Source organism: Rhododendron vialii, chromosome 12a (genome assembly GCF_030253575.1).
Source record: "Rhododendron vialii isolate Sample 1 chromosome 12a, ASM3025357v1".
Lineage (NCBI taxonomy): Eukaryota > Viridiplantae > Streptophyta > Magnoliopsida > Ericales > Ericaceae > Rhododendron > Rhododendron vialii.
In genome coordinates this window covers 6,732,191-6,754,952 of record NC_080568.1, presented here as the reverse complement: position 1 = coordinate 6,754,952, position 22,762 = coordinate 6,732,191, and the positions used below count along the sequence as shown (strand labels likewise).

General features: G+C 37.5%; 2 protein-coding genes across 2 annotated transcripts; both read left to right on the top strand.

The window, feature by feature from the left end:
• Positions 1–1,918: 1,918 nt before the first annotated feature.
• LOC131310329 (pyruvate dehydrogenase E1 component subunit alpha, mitochondrial-like) lies at positions 1,919–10,263 on the top strand. Its single transcript, XM_058337287.1, has 9 exons — positions 1,919–2,540; positions 6,520–6,778; positions 7,065–7,144; positions 8,086–8,163; positions 8,772–8,867; positions 8,973–9,044; positions 9,266–9,319; positions 9,445–9,510; positions 9,933–10,263. Exons 1-9 carry the CDS (start codon positions 2,115–2,117, stop codon positions 9,975–9,977), a joined length of 1,176 nt encoding a protein of 391 aa, XP_058193270.1. The 5' UTR covers positions 1,919–2,114; the 3' UTR covers positions 9,978–10,263.
• Positions 10,264–15,648: 5,385 nt separating this feature from the next.
• On the top strand, positions 15,649–21,549 carry LOC131310318 (protein WVD2-like 7). Its single transcript, XM_058337274.1, has 9 exons — positions 15,649–15,906; positions 16,135–16,854; positions 16,977–17,396; positions 17,531–17,595; positions 18,173–18,247; positions 18,902–18,998; positions 19,118–19,189; positions 19,306–19,398; positions 21,209–21,549. The coding sequence occupies exons 1-9, from the start codon at positions 15,862–15,864 to the stop codon at positions 21,254–21,256; spliced, it is 1,635 nt and encodes a 544-aa protein (XP_058193257.1). The 5' UTR covers positions 15,649–15,861; the 3' UTR covers positions 21,257–21,549.
• The last annotated feature ends 1,213 nt before the right edge of the window (positions 21,550–22,762 follow it).

Here is a 22,762-nt window from a genome sequence, read left to right as displayed (position 1 = left end):
AACCATATTTGACTGATTTTGATGGGCAAATCAACTGTTTGGTTATCATTCATGGCCTCACAAAATAGGAATTCAAAAAATAAAAGAAAAAATAAATCTATAAAAGCAAACCTTGAACAAATTTGGCTTGTGGGCACGGTTAGCCAACACTAAAATGACTTCCACGAGATATTAAAACTTCATCGAGCCTAGAACCATCAGATACATGAGGATCCTATATCATAAATACGTGGATTACGTAATTTCTATACATGAGATGGTTGCAAATACGTCCGTGTCTCGATTTGTAGACGACAATCTGTGTTTGTAACATTTTTGAACATTCATAATATTCCAACGAGTCACCAACCAAAACTTGGGGCAAAGCAGAACCCCACGAATCAAACTCGTAAGTCTGCTAAATCTGTTGAAAGAAGGAAAAGCTTCATACTCCTAATTTAGTATACTTTAAATGTCATTTTCAGACCTTTTTCTATTCTTACATTTCCCCTTTCTCTCTCATACCCATTTGAGGAGAGAAACGAGAAGCATTCAACCAATCCAAACGAGCTCATGGAAAAAAATTTCAGTGCCGAACGGGTACCGCAGACCAATCCAAACAAGCTCATGGAAAAAAATTTCAGTGCTGAGCGGGTACCACGTGAGATATACCCGCTCGGCACTGTAGAATCTCTCGAGCTCGTGGCCTTCTTCCAAGACAGTGACGATGCGCCAGATATTGGACATCGAAGAAAAAATAACGTAGACTAACACTAGCAAATAAGGGTTGGTTAGCCTTGATATTATTTGAGATGATTCAATTCATGCACAAAAAAAAAAAAACATGATTAATCTAAAAAAAAGTAAGTCACCAAAATGATTAGACCCAGTTCCGCTTAAGATTCTTATTTTTTAAGTATTTATTTTTTATTTTACGAGACGTGTCATTTTCTCACAATACATCACTTTAAATTCAAAAAATAAATACTTACGTATCTTAGCGGAAGGAGCCTAATTACGTGGGGTGTACCCATAAATCAATATTTGTAGCTTTAAAAACAAGGCAAGGTCAAATTAAATGCTTTTATTCCAAATTTGCCCTTAGTTTTTTGGTTCACTAATGATTAAGTTAACTTATTAGCTTAGCACATAATACAAATTTGTAACTAATAACTAGTGAGCCAAAAAAATATACATACTATCAAATATATGCGTATCATGTAGTGGTGCAGGCAGTGCATGGTTAGTGGGGGCACATGCCCCATATCACTTTCTAGTCATTTTAATTTCACCCTGAACTATAGAAGTCATGACAAATTGTATCCCAAAAATTATACACTTTTCCCATTTATATCACTTACATGCATCTCCTAGTATTTTTGTTAAGTTTTTAAAAATGCTTTTTTTAATGGTTTTACACAAAGACTCAATACATATATTATAGCAAATTTTAGGTTTTAAGTTCATTTTTTTATTACTTGTTTAGTATAAGTAAAAATAATAATTTCTACGACAATATTTAATGATGCCCCACCAATACCGAGCAAGATTTCTGGATACGCCACTAGTATCATGCACTGTTTCATCAAACTATACATCCAAAAGGGACCAAAACTATGAGTGCACCAACTAACTAAATTTTTCACTATCCTTGTACTAATAAATGTATGCAGAAACCAAAAAAGGGAGTACTATCCTTTCACTTCTTCTTTTTTTGTCTTTATTATTTATGTAAAATGATAAAAACGCCCATCATATATGAAGGTGACTCAATAAAGCAAGGATAATTTCGTAATTTCATTTAAATAAAAACAAAAAAGTATCAAATAATAAAATGGAGTGCAAAAACAATTACTCCTACTAATTAAAAAAGGTACTACTAATATTTCTACCTGGCTTTCCTTTATTTTTATTTTTATTTTTGGTTGAAATTCTACCCAGCTTTCTCCTTCTCCTTCTCATTTTTTTTTTTGGTTGACTCAACCCCTCTCTCTCTCACCTAACCCCACTCTCTCTCTCTCTCTCTCTCTCTCTCTCTCTCTCTCTCCAGTTTCTCGGGACTCCATCCTAGAGAGAGAACCAAGAACCATTCACAGATCGGTTGAATCGAAAATTCCTATTTTCCACCGATCGAGATGGCACTAATCCACCGCTCCTCCATCCTAAAACCCCTCTCCACCGCCGCCGCCGCCTCCTTCCCCTCCCTCCGCCGCCCCTTCTCCTCCTCCGACACCATCACCGTCGAGACCAGCATCCCCTTCACCGCCCACAACTGCGACCCCCCCTCCCGCTCCGTCGAGACCTCCCCCGCCGAGCTCATGTCCTTCTTCCGCGACATGGCCACCATGCGCCGGATGGAGATAGCCGCCGACTCGCTCTACAAGGCCAAGCTCATCCGCGGCTTCTGCCACCTCTACGACGGCCAGGAGGCCGTCGCCGTCGGGATGGAGGCCGCGATCACCAGGAAGGATTGCATCATCACGGCATACAGGGATCATTGCTTGTTCCTTGGCCGTGGCGGAACCCTAGTCGAGGCCTTTTCTGAGCTCATGGGACGCCAGGTGATTCGATTTTTCTATTAAGTTTCGATTTTTCTACAGACTAATGACAAAAGTCAAGTTGTTTCTGCTATTGCAATTGATGCAGGTCATTCTCCTCACCTACATAAACTAAGATACCATTTAACAGAAACAACTTGACTATTGTCATTAGGCTTAGTCCATTTAGTTTAGCGGAAACAACTTAACTATTGAGCTAATGGGATGCCAGGTAATTCAATTTCTATTGAGTTGCGAGTTTGAACTAAATTAATTTGTATTAAATTGTCACAATTATGTTATTTTAGTGGTCGATGACTGGGACTTAGGATTTTCTCCCTCCCAAGGTCTTAGGTTCGGTATCAACTCCTTTGTGGCCAGTCCATACGCAGCTTTCTCCAGCTTTAGTTGGGCTCCCCACAAGTGGTTCCGGTGGAATTGGGCCATTAGAATTAGTTGAGGTGCACATAAACTGGCTCGGACACCTGAGTTATCAAAATTTTAGTGATCTTTAGAAAATTTTGTTTGTAATTTTTGGAATTAATCCTTTGTTTTGACTTAGTGTTAGTGTGTTTGGTCTAAATTAATTTGTTTTGAAGACTGTTGGCGTTGTGTACTTTTAGGGTGCATTTCCACTAAACTAACTAAAAGCTCATGTTTTCACGGATTTCTAAGCAGGTCATTTTTCTCACCTACATCAACTAAATACCATTTAGCAGAAACGACTTGACTGATGCCATTAGCCTGTAGGCCATTTAGTTTAGTGGAAACAACTTCACTATTTATTAGACTCCATCTTTGTATATTTTTCGTCATAATTTTTGGAATCACGCCTCAGTTTCAAAGCCAGGTGATATAGTTGTTACTTGTTAGTGTGTTTGGCATAAATTAATTGTTTTGAAGACAGTCTGTATAAAAATATGGACCGAAATTAAAAATATGGTCAGATAAGACGGCACAAAAGACAATAAAGACAGCTGTTGGTGTTATTTAGTTGCCAAATTTAATTTGTTTGATTCCTGTCAATACATGATTCTAGCAAAAGAGAGTAATGATGTTTGATAGCAATTCTGGATTATCACTTATTTGACCTACAAAAATGAGATTTTTAAGTTGCAGTTTGTATCTTTTTTGCTTTCTTAAAGTATTTAAAATGTGTAGGGACAAAAGACCACTTGACTACAAGAGTGGAGAACGTCTGTAGAACTTTTAAGGGCAATTTGAATATGTGTTTGATAAAAAAGCATTTTTACAGCTAATTTTACCAAGCGGGTTAAAATTTTCAAGCGGGCAATTTGAAGCTAAGAAAGCCGTTCAGGATGCTAAGTTGAAAGCCTATATGAATTTCTACGCTAGACTTGATAGTAGAGATGGAGAAAAGATTTTTTATAAACTTGTCAAGTTGCAAGAAAGGAAAGCTAGAGACGTTTCTCAGGTTAAGTGTATAAAAGGTATTGATTCGGTGGTGTTAGTGATAGACGAGGCGATCAGGGATAGATGGGAGTCGTATTTCGAGAAGTTGTTAAATGAGAAACATGCAGGAGGCTTTGGTAGGGAGGAAGTGTATGAAACTGGCGAGAACATAGAATATGAGTTTTATCGGAGAATACAAAAGTTCGAAGTGGTTAAAGCTTTGAAAAAGATGAAACCGGGTAAGGCCTAAGGACCAGATGATATCTCTATTGAAGTGTGGAAAAGTCTAGGTGACTTGGTTGACGAAGTTGTTTAACAAGATTATTATCATTCGGAAAATGCCCGGCGAATGGAGAAGGAGCACCTTAGTACATATCTATAAGAATAAAGGGGATATTCAAAGTTGCAACAACTATAGAGGTATTAAATTGATGATTCATACAATGAAGTTGTGGGAAATAGTTATTGAGCATCGTTTGAGGATGGTGACTACGGTGTTAGAGAAACAGTTTGGATTCATGCCTGAAAGATCAACCATGAAAGCTATCTACCTATTAAGGAGATTGGTAGAAAAACACAGAGCAAAGAAGAAAGATCTCCATATGATTTTCATAGACTTAGAAAAGGCTTATGATAGGGTGCCTAGAGATATCATATGGTGGGTTTTGGAGAGAAAAGGAGTGATCAAAGGGTATATCAAGGTGATTAGAGACATGCATGAAGGTGCCATCACCAGTAGGGGAAACAAGTGAATTTCCAATCACTGTAGGATTGCATCAAGGGTCAGCGTTGAGCCCGTACCTCTTTGACTTAGTTATGGATGAATTGACTAGACAATTTCAGGAGGATATCCCATGGTGAATGATGGTTGCAGATGACATTGTCCTCGTAGATGAAACCGTTAGAGGTGTTAGTACGAAACTAGCAATTTGGAGGGAAGTATTATAGTCAAAGGGTTTTCGGATAAGTAGAAGTAAAACTGAGTATATGGTGTGCGAGTTTAGTGGTACCAGCAGTGCGCATGAAGAAAGAGTGATGATTCAAGACCAGGAGATATCAAAGAGTGATCATTTTAGGTACTTAGGCTTAATTATTAGTAGAGATGGAGAGATTGCCGATAATGTGACCTATAGGATTCAAGTGGGGTGGCTCAAGTGGAGGAGCGCTACTGGTATATTATGTGACAAGATGGTACCCACAAAATTGAAGAGAAAATTCTATGGAACTGTTATCAGACCAGCGATGCTCTATGGAACAGAATGTTGGCCTATTAAAAAACAATAGTTGAGTAAAATGAGTGTAGCAGAAATGAGAATGTTGAGGTGAATGTGTGGTAAGACTAGACGAGACAGGATTAGAAATGAAACGGTTCATAAGATGGTAGGTGTAGCACCTATAGAGGAAAAGTTGATGGAAAATAGGCTACGGTGGTTTGGGCATGTATATCGTAGACCAGGAGATGCAATAGTTAAGAGAGCGGATAAGATAGTTTTGGGTAGCAATGTTACGGGGAGGGGTAGACTTAAATTGACATTAGATGCTGTGGTGCGCAAAGATATGGGTATAATGGGTTTCTGTGAACAATTGACCATTGACAGAGCTCAATGGAGGAAAATGATTCATGTAGCTGACCCCAAGTAATTGGGACATGAGGCTCGGTTTGGTTTGGTTGGGTTTATAGTTTTTTCTTTCATCAGAAGTGCGGAATTCTATTGATTCTGAGTAGGCATAAGAAAATCTAGGGCCTCATCCTCAATACGGTAGAGTCAAACGACAAAATGAACATTTTTTTGATAACTAGGTATCCCTCCCAAGGGAATGACTAATTCTAATTTCTAAGACCAATCTCGCCGTCAACTGGCGGGACCTTTTCACCTAAGTACCCAACACAAAAATTATTGATAGCACACAAGTGGGTGTCCAACACAGACCAAAGACTTCTAGAAGCCCCCAAAAGAGCATTTTTAGATGAAGAATGTGTCTTGGTTTACCCGTAATCCGTTCAGCAAACAACCCTATACTCAACCAGTCAACCTTTCTGTGTTTATCATTGCTTAAAGAAAGTTGCACCAAACAAACAACAAATTTGAAGTCCTTCAAGCAAATAGTCTAAAAGTTCACGATGTAAAAGGCTTAGGTGGTGTTCCGGTTTACACCCTTAAAAAATAAGTACTTATTTGTAATTTTCAAGCTTAAAAATAATAGGCTTACTGAAATAAAAAAATATTCAATATAGATCTTGTTTGATACCCTGCACAAAAAATTGGAAAATTATTTTCGTTAGCTCATTATTTTTAAGCTTGAAAATAGTTTCTTATTTTTTAAGTCCTTATTTGAGAAAGTGGAACGGAGCCTTACTTATCCTTATTTGATGTTATTTTGTTATTGTGCTTCTTTTTTAATTGAGTCTATATAAGACATGTAGATGTTGTACGGAGTATAACTTAACAAGAAATCAAAAAGATTGGCGGCCTTATGAGTTTTGGAGGTTAGAAACCCCACCCCAAGGAGGTCTGATCGCCACAAAGTCGTATATTACGCCCCCATTATTCGATTTTGCGTTTAATATCTAGAGTGATGCTCTCTCCAGGCTGGGTGTTCAAAGGGCAAGGGTGGATCTATGCATTTCTACAAGAAGGAAGGTGGATTTTACGGAGGCCATGGGATTGTTGGGGCTCAGGTGCCCTTAGGTATTGGATTGGCCTTTGCTCAGAAATACTCAAAGGAAGATCATGTGACTTTTGCCTTGTACGGTGATGGCGCGGCAAATCAGGGGCAGTTGTTCGAGGCCCTTAACATGGCTGCGCTTTGGGATCTCCCTGCAATTCTAGTGTGCGAAAACAACCATTGTAAGACTATTTCCATCCCTTACTCAAGCATCTACCTCAAGTTTGAACGTAACTAGTAACTGAACTCGACAATGAAAATGGCTGAGTTATAAGATTCATTAGCACTCCGATGGTGAAACTCTATCAAAGCTTAAATTTGTATAAAAAGATTCATCAACTGGAGAGCTGTAGATGGAATGGGAACAGCTGAATGGAGATGCTCTAAGAATTTAATATTTGGACACCGAATTCAACAGTCTGTTACATATATGTATCTGATTTGATTGATTTTGAAATGTTGTTGCAGATGGAATGGGAACTGCTGAATGGAGAGCTGCAAAGAGTCCTGCCTATTACAAAAGAGGGGACTACGTTCCTGGTTTGAAGGTAACATTGAATTCTATATGGTTTTGAGGTGTTTGTTTTTGCCTGGACAGTTCTTTTGATCTGTTGTTATCTGAACATTTTGGTTATTTTTTTAAAGACCAAATCGGTTAGAAATGTTAGTTCTTTTCGATTATGTTATTGCTGTCGTATACCATTGGAAAGATTTTTTCCTCTACATTTTTTTGATCTTGTTTACAAGGTAATTCAAGCAGTAGATGTTTCACTTTTTTTCAGTGACAGCCCTGAGTGCATATTTAAAACAAGATGTTAATTTATCTGATTGGAGTTTCGCATTGACAACTTGTAAAATTTCAAATTGTTTGACAGTTGGTTTGTTTGGCAGTATTGAACAGCATTTATGTGTCGTGAGGAAGTAACATTATCTGTGGAATAAAGGATGGAATGAGAGATAGCATAATGCATCAGGTTGTCAGTATGATATAAAGTTTGGAGTCAACAAGGATGAAGTTTTTGTTTTTTCTTCTCTTGGTTGCCATTTTCTTCATTGATGGACAATTATTAAGGGCTGGATTTGATTATGAAAGGTTTTGCAATTGATTTGACAATCTCTTTTCTCTAATGTGCCTTTTGATTCTTAATTTTTTGGTATCAAGTTTTCAATTGAATAGTTTTTACCTAGGAACTGCAAAATGCCTTTTGGGCCTTTGGCAATTTGCAGGAAAGATTAGTGAGATCCAACAAACGCAGCTGAACTTGTGTTTAGAAGATCTGGATGATGGCTTTCTTGTTGTGAGCGTACATTAGTAGATACTTAAAGTTTGAACTTATTATGGTGTCTTCTTGTTGTGAATCTTTTCCCTCCATATTATGCCATTATTGAATTCTATTTCTAGGTGAATGAATAGAAGAAGTTATTGTCATTCTACTGCCATGCATGAGCTGTTTTTTTTGTGTATCACATAGTTCATATTCTGAAACAGGTAGATGGTATGGATGCCTTTGCTGTGAAACAAGCATGCAAGTTTGCCAAGGAACATGCTTTGAAGAATGGACCCCTTGTGAGTACATCTATCAGGTTTATCTGTCATTCGATGATGTTATTGCTTTATATTGGCAAAACGGTCTATAGAACCTGCATATTGTTTCTTCCCATTTATACCCCTCGCAAAGCACATACTACATTGCCGTACAGAGGCTACATTGCCGTACAGAGGCCGCTAAGGAAATGCCATGGATGAAGAGATTTCTCTATCCCAATTACTTGGAACTAAACGGGGTGTACTTTTTTTCCAAATAAATTTAGTTTTCTGTTTAGTTGCCTTTTAATTTGCCGTAGCCCGTAAGAAGCAAGGATATTTCTAAGGAAGTGTCTAACGTGGATCTTAAGCGTTGTAGCCTTTTAGCCGTTGGCAAAAATAGTGGGACATTTTTTTGTGAAATGCTGTCTGTACAAACAGGATAAAACTAGGTTCTGGAAGAGATGTATAATCCTACTTATTTGTTTTTGTACTGTCCCATAATGGTGGACATAGGTTACCCATGCCGATTCTTCATAATTAATTCTCCTATTTGACCTAAGTTGCTTGGAATATTTTCAGCTTCATTTTTGTTGTTATATTAACCTGGAAATGACTAATTTCTTCTCATTTGTGATGTCTGTTTTCAGATTCTTGAAATGGACACTTACAGGTACCATGGTCACTCTATGTCTGATCCTGGGAGCACCTACCGCACCCGTGACGAAATTAGTGGTGTGAGACAGGTGGATATGTATTCTCAGTAACATTCTTTCTCTCAATGGAACTAGTACTTGTTGATATTAAATGTTAGATGTATGAACTTTTGGGATGCGTAATTCATATGCCAGGAGCGTGATCCACTTGAAAGAATTAGAAAGCTGGTTCTGTCTCATGACCTAGCCACTGAAAAGGAGCTAAAGGTATTTAATGACTTAAAATCCTTATGCATGTTTGCATTTATGAGAAATTCTAGATTTCGAAACAAAATTCTCCATTTTGAAACTCGGTTATGAAATTTTTCTTTGCTAATTTTTCTCATGGCATCTTGGTGAAGATTTTGGTCATAGCTTGTGTAAGAGCATCTGCATAATGGTGATTTTTGTTCTCGTCCTATCTTATATGTTTGCATACGCCTTTGTAGGATATTGAGAAGGAAGTGAGAAAAGAGGTTGATGATGCCATTGCTCAAGCCAAGGTGAGAAACCTGTCTTCTTTTATATCTTCATCGTTATTTTGTCATAGTGAAACACCTTTGAATTTAACCTCCTTCATGTATTTCCCTTTATAAGTAAGTTACATCCGTTTTCCCTGGAATTTCAGGAAAGCCCAATGCCAGAACCCTTTGAACTCTTCACCAATGTGTATGTGAAAGACTTCGGAGTTGAGGTAAGCTTTTTTGTTCCTAAAATTCTTTTCAGTAGATTAGACTGAAATAAAAGCCCTTAGATAAACCGAATCAAACTAAGCCTTGTGTTCCAATCAATTGAGATTGGCTAAATAAATCATTTTTCTTCATTTTGCTCTACTAAAGGCTATACAATCAACTAAGTTTAAAGCAGAATGCTATACACTGACAGTCATTGCAATTCTGACATGTTTTTTTCCGGAGTTGAACTCTACTACGTTAGAAAGAGTATGTATTGAATGGTGCCCTACCACTTGCGCAGATGATTTGGTATTGGATTGTCATCGAGTGTTATCGATTAGTAAAGTGAAAAATATGTCTTGGTTAGTCTTTTGGGTCATTATTTGGAGAGTTTCATTGCAATGGCTATATCATATCAATTGGTTTTGGATCTTTGTTACAGTCATTTGGAGCAGATAGGAAAGAACTCAGAGCTGTGCTTCCTTGAGAAAATCCAATTGGCGACGTCTGGACCAATAAGACATCAAAAAAAAGAAGAGAATATCCCCAAATAAATGTTTTTGACAATTTCATCCCGTTACACCAGCAGCCTTTTTGTGGTGTAGGTAGTATTTTTTTACGTTCCAGTTATTGGGTACAAAAATTACCCTCAAATGATGTATTCATTTTTTGGGTCCCACGTTTCATTTTTACCTGACCTTGAATGTGCTTATCAGGTGCCCCTGGAGTTTCTGAATATTGTGGTGTGTAAATTGATTTTTGGCTTGAATTCACCATTGATTTCTCTTAGAGATGGCAATCTCTACCTATATTTTGTAACTAACCCGGCCATATTTTATAATGAGTTGAACCCATATAAATCTACATTTACATGGGTTACAAATGGGTTCAATATGGGTTGGAATTTAAATATTTGTCCTTGCAAAAGAGTGAACTACTCTCTTGCTCCTGTACGTGCGCCTCCTGTACCAGCCAAAACAAGAATGAACTACGAGAGGCCCGTTCCTGTACCAGACAAAAAAAGAGATAAATACATGCTCACGAATTCTCTCTCTCTCTCTCTCTCTCTCTCTCTCTCTCTCAAAGACTTTAATCTTCAAAATCGACCAATTTGACAAGGCTCGTTCCGCGAGAAACTATTTTTTTTTAGCACTTTTTGTTCTTATTCAAATTTTTTTTTTGTGTTAGTTAGCTTTACGTCAAACTTTTGTGGATTATTGATTTGTCTAGTCAAGATGAATCAAAATTAGAAGAAAAATATTACTTTTACCCAAATATTTTGAAAAATATGCACTTTAAGTGACTTTTTTGATATTTAAAAGTGGTTATTTCCCAAAACATCTAGGTAAAAGTCATAATTTTTACTTTTTCAATTTATTTTGACGAGATGAATCAAAAAATCAAAAAAGTGGAGCAAAACTAACAAATGCGAATTTTTTTTTGAATAAGGATAAAACAAAAAAAATCCTAAAAGTTCTAAGTATAACAACACCCAAGATATAATTACAATTGATGCTGCTTTTTGGCTAAATAAGTTAATAAATCAATTTTTTCGTTTTTATTAAAAAAATTAGGTTTGGACCATAATTTTTTACTTTTCCAATTCCTCTCATCAAAAATCAAACCAATAAATCCACAAAAAATTAATGTGAAACTAAACTAAAGTAAAAAATCTTAGATAGTACAAAAAAAAATATCAAGGTAAAAGAAAAAAAAATTACGAATCAACAAAGGTAAAAAATTTATCGCAAAATAAACCAATGCAAAAAAAAAATTGCATTAGGACAAAATGAAAAGGAGAGAATGAAAAAATGAGTCCCATTCCTGCGTTTCACTAAAACTGATAGTAATTCGTTTGCATGTTGTAGAGAGGCCCATGATAATACAACTGAAGTTCTGATTTATGTCATTCTTATTTGTTATCCGAATTGCTCTTTGAAGCATCCACAAAATGGACTCATATTCAACCCATACCGGGGAAGAAAGGGGAGATGGAAAAGGAGGAGGGGAAAAAGAAGGGAGGAAAAAAAAGAAAAGAAAATTGGGCCGGGTTGGGTCTGGTCGGGTTTGCATTGACCCATATTCGATCCGACCCATTTTCAACTCACCTACTATTCAACCCATATTCGATCCGTCCATATTTGACCCGTGACCCATTTCAATCCGTCCATTTGCCACTTCTAATTTCTCTCTTTCATGTTCTTTGGGCTAATTTTCGTGACATATTCAACCAATTTTCAATTTCTCATATGTACCAATAAGCCGCAAACAAGCCGAGCCGAGCTTTGTCGAGCTCGAGCTCGGCTCGTTTACTAAACAAGCAAAAAACTTGAGCTCAAGTTTTAACGAGTCGAGCTTAGTTATTTATTAAACGAGCATCTCTAATCAAGCCGAGCCTCCTTGCTTACTAAACGAACCGATAACTCGAGCTTGAGCTCGTTCGGCTCGTTTAACTAAACGGCCGAGCCAAGCCGAGCGTTAACGAGCCGAGCCGAGCCAAACTTGCGAGCTGCTCGGTTCATTTGCAGCCCTGGACAGTACCACTTTAGATGAGCATGTGAGCATCTCCTATTTGTCACATGCTCTTAAAATCTTTTTGGCATACAGTACTTTTGAAGATCAATAGTCTAATGTGGCCACTTTTCCCTTGTGTTCTCTATGCCTTGCCAGTTCTAAAAAGGAAGTACTACTAGGATATATAGTGGGAAGATAATCCAGGGAATTGGAGGAGTTGGTTATTATGACTAGGGCTTCCAAGAATGGATTGTGAAACATTGTAAATTAAAGACAGAAATAGTCTTCGTTTCTAAAAGCATGAAAATGGTAGTAGATTGGTTTGTTTATAGGTCGAGTTAATTTCAAGTGAGTTTTAATTGAATTATTAAACAGTAATCATATCTTAATTTCCATATCCGTTATTTTTTTTTTGGGAAATTTTTAAAAATGGTCCCTCTAGTTTGCACGAGTTCTCATTTTCGTCCCTCTACTATTAATTGTATCAATTTTAACCCTATAGTTTTCATTCCATCTCAATTTCGTCCTTCTCCCTGACGCCGTCCATGAAACAAACGGAATTGAAGGGCAAAATTGTCATTTTCTCTCACAGAGGGACCAAATTGAAATTTTATGCAAACCAGAGGGATTATTTTTAAAATTTTACATTTTACTTTCTTTTTTTGCAAATAAAATAAAAAAGACCATAAGTAATGTATTTGACAACAGAATTATTGGGTAATCAAACTATATTGAAAAAATTATATTTCATTACACATTACAAAAATATTAGAAAATGCACAAATCAACCTCTTAGCTAATGTCTTTGTATCATGTTCTTATAATCTTCTTATTTTTTCACCCAATAAAAAAATATTTAAAATCCATGTTTATTTGTTATATGAGTGATCTTATGAGTAAGTCCCAAAATAAATACACTTATATCCATATTTTAATGTATTTAATCTCTTAATATTTAATAGTGTTTCATTGCTTAATTAAACACAATTACAAGATTTCTAAATACTACTGAACAACTTTTTCTTTTTAATCATGTGACAAAAAAAATAGCGATAGTGAAAATTCAATTGAAAAAAAAATACAAGACCAAGACAATTAACATAAGGGTTGTTTTTCGAATTTTCTCATATTTTTTGTGATGTATATAATAAAAACTTTAAAAAATTTCAACATATTTTTTACTATTCAATATAAAATGAGATGAGAAATATATTATATATGATGTATTTTAAATTTATTTACAAAACAAAAGTAAAAAATAAAATTATAGAAATAGTCCCTATAGTTTGCATGAAATCTCAATTTAGTCCCTCTATGAGGAGAAATGACAATTTTGTCCTCCAATTCTGTTTGTTTTATTAACGCCGTAAGCAAGAGGGACGAAATTGAGACAGAATGCAAATTATAGGACTAAAAGCAACACAATTGATACTAGAGGGACAAAAATGAAAATTCATGCAAACTAGAGGGACCATTTATAAAAATTTCCCTTTTTTTTTTTTGATAGGCTTCCATATCCGATAACTTCCTTCTTCTTTTTTTCCCCCTTTCTATACAATAGTATTATAAACTTAACGAAGCAAGTTTAAAGTGCTACAATACACATCTCTTATTTGGGTGTGTATCATATGCACTCTCATTGAAATACATTAAAATGTTATGATTCCCAAAATGTTATGAATGTATTACTCAAAAGTTACGAATCATATGATGAAAAGTTACGAATTTTTAGTATAAAAGTTACGATACGAAATAAAATGTTATGAATGATCGGTCCTACAAGTAATTTTTTTATGAGGTGGCACAATATGAACCACACAATAGGTGCATATGATACACACCTTAAAGGGGTGTGTATTGAAGACTTTCCTTTGAAAATTTAAGACTACTGATTGACGTTCAGGTTTTACGTTCAAACATTACAATTTGTATAGTGAAGTACAATCGAACCTCGATCGGACCTTATCACAGATCACCTGACTAAATCATAATGAAGTACGTAATCGAACTTCGATCGTTAGATTTAGGCTGAATTTTTCTAAAAAGGACAAATCGGCTTTCTACTGTAAAAAGATTGTGGCCTCGCAGTTAGTCCTCACAGACGATCTGGATTATGGGCCATCCAAAGGATAAGTTTTTGGGTGCAAATTGGATATCACGTGACGGTATCTAACTCGCATCCGAGCTATCCAAACGTGACTTAGACAGCTTAGATCCGAATACTCTTTTTTCCCCTCAGCCGACCATTTCTCTCTCTAAAATCCTGAACGTCCAAAACATATTTGAACAACTCGAATGCGCGCTCGAATACTATGTGAATTATATCCTGCTTGCACCCAAAACCTTCTCCATCCAATGACATGGTCCACCGCAACCATATGTCTTCCAAGAAACCTTGATTACGCCGTCGTTTCAAAGATTCAACTTTTGAGATCACTAGTCACCCAAGTACTAAACTCGTGGAGTCTGATCAATAGAAATAGTTAAGTTAAACGGCTCCACGTGTCCCTCCCAATCCCCTCTCTCTCTCTCTCTCTCTCTCTACACTGTTCTACTTCCCTCTCAGTGGGCCTTCCTTCTACTCTACTTCCATGGCAGATCTCTTCAATACTACGGAGTATCTCCGTAGATGAGAAGTCTACAGGTACGACATCTTCTCTCTTCTCAAAAACTTAAAAAAAGAGAGAGACTATCTTGTTTTTTATTTGCTGGGTTTTTATCAAATTAATGTGCTACATTTTCTTTCTTGAATCTTCATAACTCAGGCAAAAGTACTCCTTTTTGAATTTCATTAACAATGTCCACATCGCGCTCACTTTCCTCTCTCCCATTTCCAAAAAATCCCAGTAGCGCTCGAGAGGAAAAGCTACCAAAAGTACATCCTTTATCACTCCCCATAGAAACAACATTATTATTAGTAAAAAAGATCTACCCTTTTTTTTTTTTGGAGTCATTTCACAATCAGATGCAAACTTTTCTGTTTCTCCCTGTTCATCGTACTTCTGTTTTGGGGTTTCCTTTCTTTCTACGAGTTTCCACCTGACACAGGGTTTTCCATACAGAAAGAAGAAGAAAAATGTTTGGGTAATTGGAATTTGGATAGCCACATTATTTTATCACCTATTTCTATTAGGAAAAATATGGCCGAAAAATTAGAAAACAAACCATTTATGTTTTCCAAGAAAAAGAAGATGTGTTGAAATGCTATGTGAACAAATGGGTGAAAGACAAGGATTAAGGTTTTGATTTTAAAACAAGAAATATTTTGGGCACGGATCTTGACACAGATACTTTTGCAACCGTCAGATATCACGGGGTCTCACACGCATCTTCTGAGTCTTGAGAATTTTTTTTTTTTCCTAATGAAACGGTTACTTGTAACGTCCCTACCTAAGGTAGAAGCTACCCATGTAAGACCGGCATTCGACGGCTACGGATATATAACAACAGTCTGCTCCTTTAAATTTAAGGCGTGGCTAAGATTACCGAACCAAACAATAGGAGGAGTAGTTTTTTCCTGTGTTTAATTAATCTATTTGTGGGCTCCACATATAGCATGGTCCATATCCCACGGATAGCATCATAGCATGGTCCACAGTGGACTGACTGGAGCCTTGATTGCATCTGACAATATAGACCATAATCGAAACACAGCACATGCTGATTTCTCTTGTTCACGTTATTGTTTAATCTTTTTTTTGTCTTCATGAGAGATCCTTCTTGTTCTAGGGTCCCTCAGAAAGGTTTGAGTGTATCCATGAGTCCCCCTTGCCTTTACAGGTGATGTGAAAATGTACATTGTTATGGTAGCTTTGTGATAATTCAACCTTCATAGATTGAGCTTCAAAGAGAAATCAATGGGTGAATCAACTGCAGCAGCTGCACTTGATGTTGAAAACAAGGTAAACCCATTTGTCCTTTGATCAATACTGACAAACCCAGTTGTTGAAATATTCCCTACTACTAGTCTACTGCAGATAGAGAGATTTAGCTTCTTTGTTTGTAGATTTATGTTTGGTTTCCAGTTCATAGTTGCAGAATTTTCGTACTGTGTGTGTTATTGTGAGTTGCCAATCTATTTATAGGTTGAAAATTTCCATGGGTGTGTGATTTTGTGTTATTGTAAACAGGTGGGAGAGTCAGTTGCCTCTGGTGCTGCTCTGGAAGCATCGGTTTCTTTCGGTAGGTTTGAGCGAGATTCGCTTTCGTGGGAGAAATGGTCGTCTTTTTCGCAAAATAAGTACTTGGAAGAAGTTGAGAAGTTCTCAGCACCTGGATCGGTAGCTCAGAAGAAGGCTTACTTTGAAGCTCATTACAAGAAAGTCGCTTCTCGGAAGGCTGAACCACAGGGGCAGGAGGAGAAGCAAACTGAAATTAAGGCGTTGACGATGAATGATTTAAATGGTGAAGAAATTCATCACAGAAACACTTCTGGGACTGACACTGAGGTTGATATAGTCATGTGTCAAAGCTCAGCTGAAGAAGTTGAGCAAGTTAGTGATTCAAATGATGTATTGGATAGCAGCCTCTTAGATGAGTCCAACGACAGTGCCACGAGCACGATAGAGTGTCGAAACTCATTGGTAGATGGAGCAAAGGAGGAATTTGATAGCATACCAGATGGCCTTGAATTGAGCAAACTAGAAGAGGCTGTTGTAGTTCAAGAGGGCACTTGTATTAGTGGATCTCAGGAGAATGTGAATCTTCTCCCTGTAGTTGTTCAAGAGGAAACTAATCTGAATGGAGCTCAGGACATGGTGCAATTTCGATCGGTATTGGAGGAGACAAGAAACAACATGGAAATCGAAAAGGATATTGCAAATTTGGATTCATCGAAAATTTCTGAGAAGGTCAAGTTCTAGATTTTCTAATCAGTTTTTGTTTGGAGGACAATTAGGACTGAGTTTTTTTATTTATTTCTTAAGGTTCTAATTGTGGAATTTTTTGTTATCTTACATGTTGTGGTGTTCAGATAATTCCGACCAGAAAGGAGAGGGATTTGGAAGGAACAAAGAAGAAGCCAGCATCTCCTTTACCCAAAAAGTCACCACAAATTTCCACACCGAAACTAGCAAAACCAACACCAAGCCCCACTCTAATGTCTGCTTCGCGGTCCATAACAAAAAGGGAAAGTGGTTTAGCATTGCCGAGGAGCAAGAATCTCTCTGCAGGAGAAAGAAAGGAAATCGTTCCTCCACCACTGCAGATGTCACCTAGTTTGAGTCCTGCAAATTCTGAATCAACTCCTCCCACCATGACTCGAAAGTCTCTTATTATGGAGAAAATGGGGGATAAAGACATTGTTAAGCGGGCATTTAAGACATTTCAGAACAATTTCAACCAAGTTCAATCTTTTAGTTCTAGTTATGAGATGTCTTCTAGAGAAACGAAGGTTGGTTCTCCTTTAATGATTACTATGGCTCGTATATCTATGGCTATCTTTTCTGAAATATATTGTTACATTGATCGCAGTGAGTTTGGAAATTATTCAATTTTGTGGATTTTGATCTCAGCCTCATTGGGCAGGTGTCAACTGCCAGGCCGGAGCAAAAGTTCGGAACTTCTTTGACTTCTCGAAAGGAGAACGAGGGGTAATTTTGAACCGTGTTTTGGTTAAAGTGGAGTGTGGATATTATTTCTTTTCTTCTTTCCTGCACTTTTGCTAACGTCAACTCTTAAACTAGATTTGACCAACATAGTTACTTGACAATAATATGATCGTTTTAAGTGCAGAACTCTACGAATTTTAGTACATACCTTGTATGAAGTTTACGGAAAGGCTTGGTGGCCTTTTAATTGCTCTGTTTGCGTTCCTTGTCTCACCCATTACTGTTTTCCAAAGTCTGTTGGCAGATCATCATTGGAGAATAGTTTTTAAAATTATACTCCTACAGAGTTAGATTTCGGTAAAAAATATTTCCTGCATTGTGTCCGATGCGGTCACTGTAGTACAATATTTGGCAATGTGTAGTAATTATACTGTGTTTGCGTGGATCACATTGCCTCAATGTTAAACCATGGTGCATATGGGAAGGTTGTCATCTCTGTTGTTCTTGTGTGCATTTTGTAATTTCACATAGACAATCTATCTCCACTGTGTATGTGTTTAATCTTTTCTTTGATTTAATCGAATTACTGGAGCTGTAAACTGAACTTTGTTGTTCTCAGAGTGAGGAGGGCAGCAGAGAAGATGGATGCTCAAAAAGGTCAATTGGGAAGAAGCTTGAATTCTCCCTTGGGGAGGTATAATGTTTGAGTCTGGTTTATTTGAAACGTTCAAATATCTCATTGTGTTAGAAAATGCCAATGTTGTTCTGGGGTCTGAATTCTGATATGCAGTTCTTTCATCTAATTTTCTCTTGCAGCCTTAGCCGGTGTTATTCTTTCTCTTCTGCACTCCATGTAACTCTCTTTAAGTAGAAGTACTTAAGAGCAGCTACGGTGCTACAGTGCATATGAGTTTGACCAAACAATCTCAGTGGGGCTTTCATTAGCATTCAAAGTAATTTGATATGGCTGACTAGAACCTGCTGTAACTTGAGTCTACACATTGTCACGAATGATTTATGGCATCCAAAGCCCTTGTCTTTCCGAGCTGTATGTAGTCAAGCAGTGCCATTTTCACCCAATATTCCAATCAGACAGATTACTTAACTACCTCACTTATATGCTTATTCTTTGATGCTCCACCGTTGTAAACCAGAAATAATTGTAAAACTCGTTTTACAATTTTGTGAAAATAAAATGTTCCCAGAGCATGTTATCCAGAGTATTGGTACCAGATCATGAATGCAAATTTATGACATAGTATTGTCAAAAACTATATTTGATTCTCTAATTTGGAAGTCATAGTCAGTCTTCCCCCTGAAAACAATCTTATTGACTTACCTAGATCAGGTCGCTAAAAGGAGCTAGTATGGATCAAAGGATCGCAAAGCCTGCCCCATCTTCTATTGGCTCGATAAGTGATGGAAGAGCTGAAAAACAAAGAGAGGTATATGTTGATCTCATGCCCTTTCTATCTCACGTAAACCATCTTCACATTTGAAGATGTAATGGTGACTTCTGTTAACCACGTGCGGGTGTTTATTTACATTTTTTTTTTGGTTACAGTTGTCGAATAAGCTGGAGAAAAAATCATATGCCAAAGAAGTGGAAAAAACACGCCTTCACTCAAAGCCAAAGGTAAACTTTAACTGTTTAGAATTTTGTCACTAATGTCTCGTCATAGGCTATTAAATGAAGCACCTCTATTTTGTTTGCATTTAGTTTATCTAAACAGCTTTTTAAACTGTACTTAGGAGGAAAAGCTCAGACAGAGCCTGAATTTGAAAGCCACTCCGATGCCAGGTTCTTATAGGGGCCATGGGATATCAAAGAATCTTTTAGATAAGGTATGTCTTGCAACAATAGTCTTTCTGACCGTAACTTAAGAATTAGTTTCTTAGTGAAGGGCAGTTACCTTTTGAATATATCCTCCTATGTGCTTGAAGGAAAATATACAGATACATTGAAATTGAACCTACCATGAGGAGTCGTCGGGGAATAAACATGGAGTTTCTTTTTATATTGGCAAAAGCTATATACAAGAGACAAATATATTACTCAATATATGTTCTCTCTTCCACTTTATCACTTCTTGAAATTACAATTCTGAAGTTCTAAGATCAAGGAACAGATCAACTTAGAGTAGATTTCTACTGCTACAAGCGTGAGATAAGTAGACAATGGTTGGGAATGACTGGATGGGCCAATTGTTCCGTCTTTGGTGTTAAAATTGAAATTGATTGATTGTCAAGTGGGCATCAGAGTGAGTGAGTCACATATTCTCTATTGACTTTTAGGGTTCATTTGGTTGGCCGGGTTAAACATGAGATTGGATTACCATTCCGGTGGGTGATAGTTTATAGATTTGGAATGCACCAATTGACTGAGAGACTACTTTTCCTTTGTATAAAACCAATCCTACAAACCATGCGATATACAATACCTTGGGAGATGAGTTTTTAGATCATTTTGCACTTACATGAATCTGCGCAGCTTTTACAGAGAAGACATTGTGATGACTAGGACAAATGCACCTCTGTATGGTGTATATCATGTGGTTTTCTACATGTCCCATCTTGATAGACATCGACATTTCGGAAATCGGCAGACTTGAGTAAAAGTTCTTGATATCTTTGTTATGTAAGACTGCAAAATATTGGTCAGCTTTAGTGGTCCTTGTTACAAGGTCTTAGGTAGAACTCAACCCCAAAAGCTAGCTATTGAAGTGAGAGTGCCCTCACGCTTATAATCTGCATATTACTTTGGTACCCAAGCGATGTGGGACTTCGCTTCACACCCTCCCTCATGCCCAGCGTGCTCACTCGGCAGCACCTGCCACGTGCCGGCCAAGGACACGCACCCTACCCATCCTTGGCATACCCGGTTCTGATACCATGTTACACGGTCTTAGGTAGAACTCAACCCCAAAAGCTAGCTATTGAAGTGAGGGTGCCCTCACGCTTATGTTCTGCATATTACTTTGGTATCCAAGTGGTGTTGGACTGCTTCTTGTCATTTTGACTGGTTTGCGCCTTGTAAATCTGTAAAAAGATAGCTAAAGTCAGATACTTCCGATGGTCCGTGGAATTCTTGATAGAAGTTGATACCAATTGTGTTATAGGGTCAAATAACATACCCAAGCCCTGAAATTACTAGGAAAGTTTTGATTCTGAATCTCTGATCCTGCAGTATCAGGACCTCATTGGTACTTCTCTAAATTCCAGGTCTGATACTCCTAGAAAATAGTAAAATTTCAGGTAAGTAATGCTTATTGTCATAAGACGAAAAGAAAGAAAGAGATAAAAAGATATATAGAGATAAGCATAGGATCACTTAGTTCATTCATGATAACATTTGGCTTTTCTAATGACTTAGTTTTCTTTTTTTGTGGGACAAGTTGAAAATGATCCCACTAATACAACCTTAGTTCGCCTGGTCGCACCATAAACCAAACCCCCTACCAGAGTCATTTCACACCAATGCAACTAAAGTCTCTGGCTTTCAACTGCGGGGATCTAATGACTTTCTTTGTAAAGTCATTTCGCACCAATGCAACTAAAGTCTTTGTTTGTTTATCATTTCACACCAATGCAACTAAAGTCTCTGGCTTTTCATTCTCGTATTTCCTCTAAACTTACATGAGATTCTCTGATGCAGGAGGGAACCCAGAATCTACACCATCTTCGACCAGAAATGCAGAGGTGAAACACACCGGCAAGTATCCAGATTAAATGAAGGCACAAGTTCCTTTATCTGAAATTGGGATGTGGGCAATGGAACAAGCTCTTGAGGAGAAATACAGGAATGGATCTTGGCCATCTTAACAATGACCCACTCTTCTTCCCTTGGCCCCCCTCTGAATGGCTTTATTATGCATACAGAACAGGAAATGACCATAACATTGATGGATTTGCTAGACACTGCCCAACTATACGGACATGAATTTGTGTAATTTGCATCTTTATATATATTTTAGCTCCAGACTAGTTAAGTCATCATTCCGCAATGCGTTGTATATTGATGCATTCCTGTTTCGGCAACATGGGACTAGTCTGGTAAGAAAGGCCGAGGTCCATTTATAAGAATAAGTTTCTAGTTCAACATGGAGCAAAATTCCTTGGGCCGTCCTCCCCTTAGGCGAAAGCTTGTCAAAATGGTTGTGGTAAGGGGGCTTTGGTTTACGGTGCAGTCACGGGACCTTAAGGTTGCAGTTGGTGTAATCGGTTCTTGGGTTGAAAGAAATATCATGAGACTATTCTTGTGCCTAAAATAAGCTTAATGAATGATGGAAAATTTGAATTTGATCATAGAATATTTGGGGACTTTTAATCTAAATTAATGTGGGATTCCACACCATGTGAGGTGGGCCATGTGGGTTTAGAACTCCAACTCTAGGGGTTTAAGCCGGTGAAAGATTGAGCAAATTTCAATAAGAGATGAATGAGAATTGTCTCATTATGGGCGTTGAAAAGGCCAAGTTAGTTAAGGGATGCACACATGCTTGTCATTACCGAACAACCGGATGAGGCCGTGGCCGGGACTCAGGATTTGTGACCCGAGGCCTGTGGTCTGTGGTCTTGTTTGGGTTAGTTTGAGATTATTTGGGCTTTGGGTTTTATGGACTAGAATACCACATTATTCTGGGATGGATTGTAAAGAATCCATCAGACTCTTGAGTTGTCTGAATGTCTTCATATTTGCAGGTTACAAGAGTTTAATCCCAGACTAACTCCCACATTTATGCAGCAATAGTGACTGTATTAATTACTAAATCAATTTTTCCTATTTCAGTTACCAGGAGCTGTAAAGTCACCCCATGACTGATGGAGTATAAGACTAGCATTCCTCTTCCGCTTTTGATACACCGAAAATTTTAGCTTCTATACTTCATTCCAGAAATTCCTGTGCTCTGGTGGGAGATAGTCCGAACACTGTTCGGTTCGACGGGTAGTCCGGTGCTTCTGAGGCTGAGTTATTGCCGAGTTGGCCCGGGAGACAAATGCAGACAAATCCTCCAACTCTCGGTGAGGCGGCGAATTTGTCTCAAGGACAACACATGAAACACGGGCCTTGGTTTGCAAATCTCAAATCTAGTATTACAGTTTATAATCTTATTGTGTTTCTACAGTCTCTCTAATTGCATTAGTTTCCAGATTGTATTTCAATTCAGTAATTGATTTATAAACCAGCAGTTTATTTTTTTATTTTTAT

What these genes read in the sequence shown, in the direction of transcription:
- LOC131310318 (XM_058337274.1), top strand. Translation starts at nt 15,862, where the DNA reads ATGGGTGAATCAACTGCAGCAGCTGCACTTGATGTTGAAAACAAG. An exon ending in CATCGAAAATTTCTGAGAAG is followed by an intron (nt 16,855 to 16,976) that starts GTCAAGTTCTAG and finishes TGTGGTGTTCAG; the next exon opens with ATAATTCCGACCAGAAAGGA. An exon ending in CAAAGAATCTTTTAGATAAG is followed by an intron (nt 19,399 to 21,208) that starts GTATGTCTTGCA and finishes TCTCTGATGCAG; the next exon opens with GAGGGAACCCAGAATCTACA.
- LOC131310329 (XM_058337287.1), top strand. Translation starts at nt 2,115, where the DNA reads ATGGCACTAATCCACCGCTCCTCCATCCTAAAACCCCTCTCCACCGCC. An exon ending in CTTTGAAGAATGGACCCCTT is followed by an intron (nt 8,164 to 8,771) that starts GTGAGTACATCT and finishes GTCTGTTTTCAG; the next exon opens with ATTCTTGAAATGGACACTTA. An exon ending in ATGCCATTGCTCAAGCCAAG is followed by an intron (nt 9,320 to 9,444) that starts GTGAGAAACCTG and finishes CTGGAATTTCAG; the next exon opens with GAAAGCCCAATGCCAGAACC.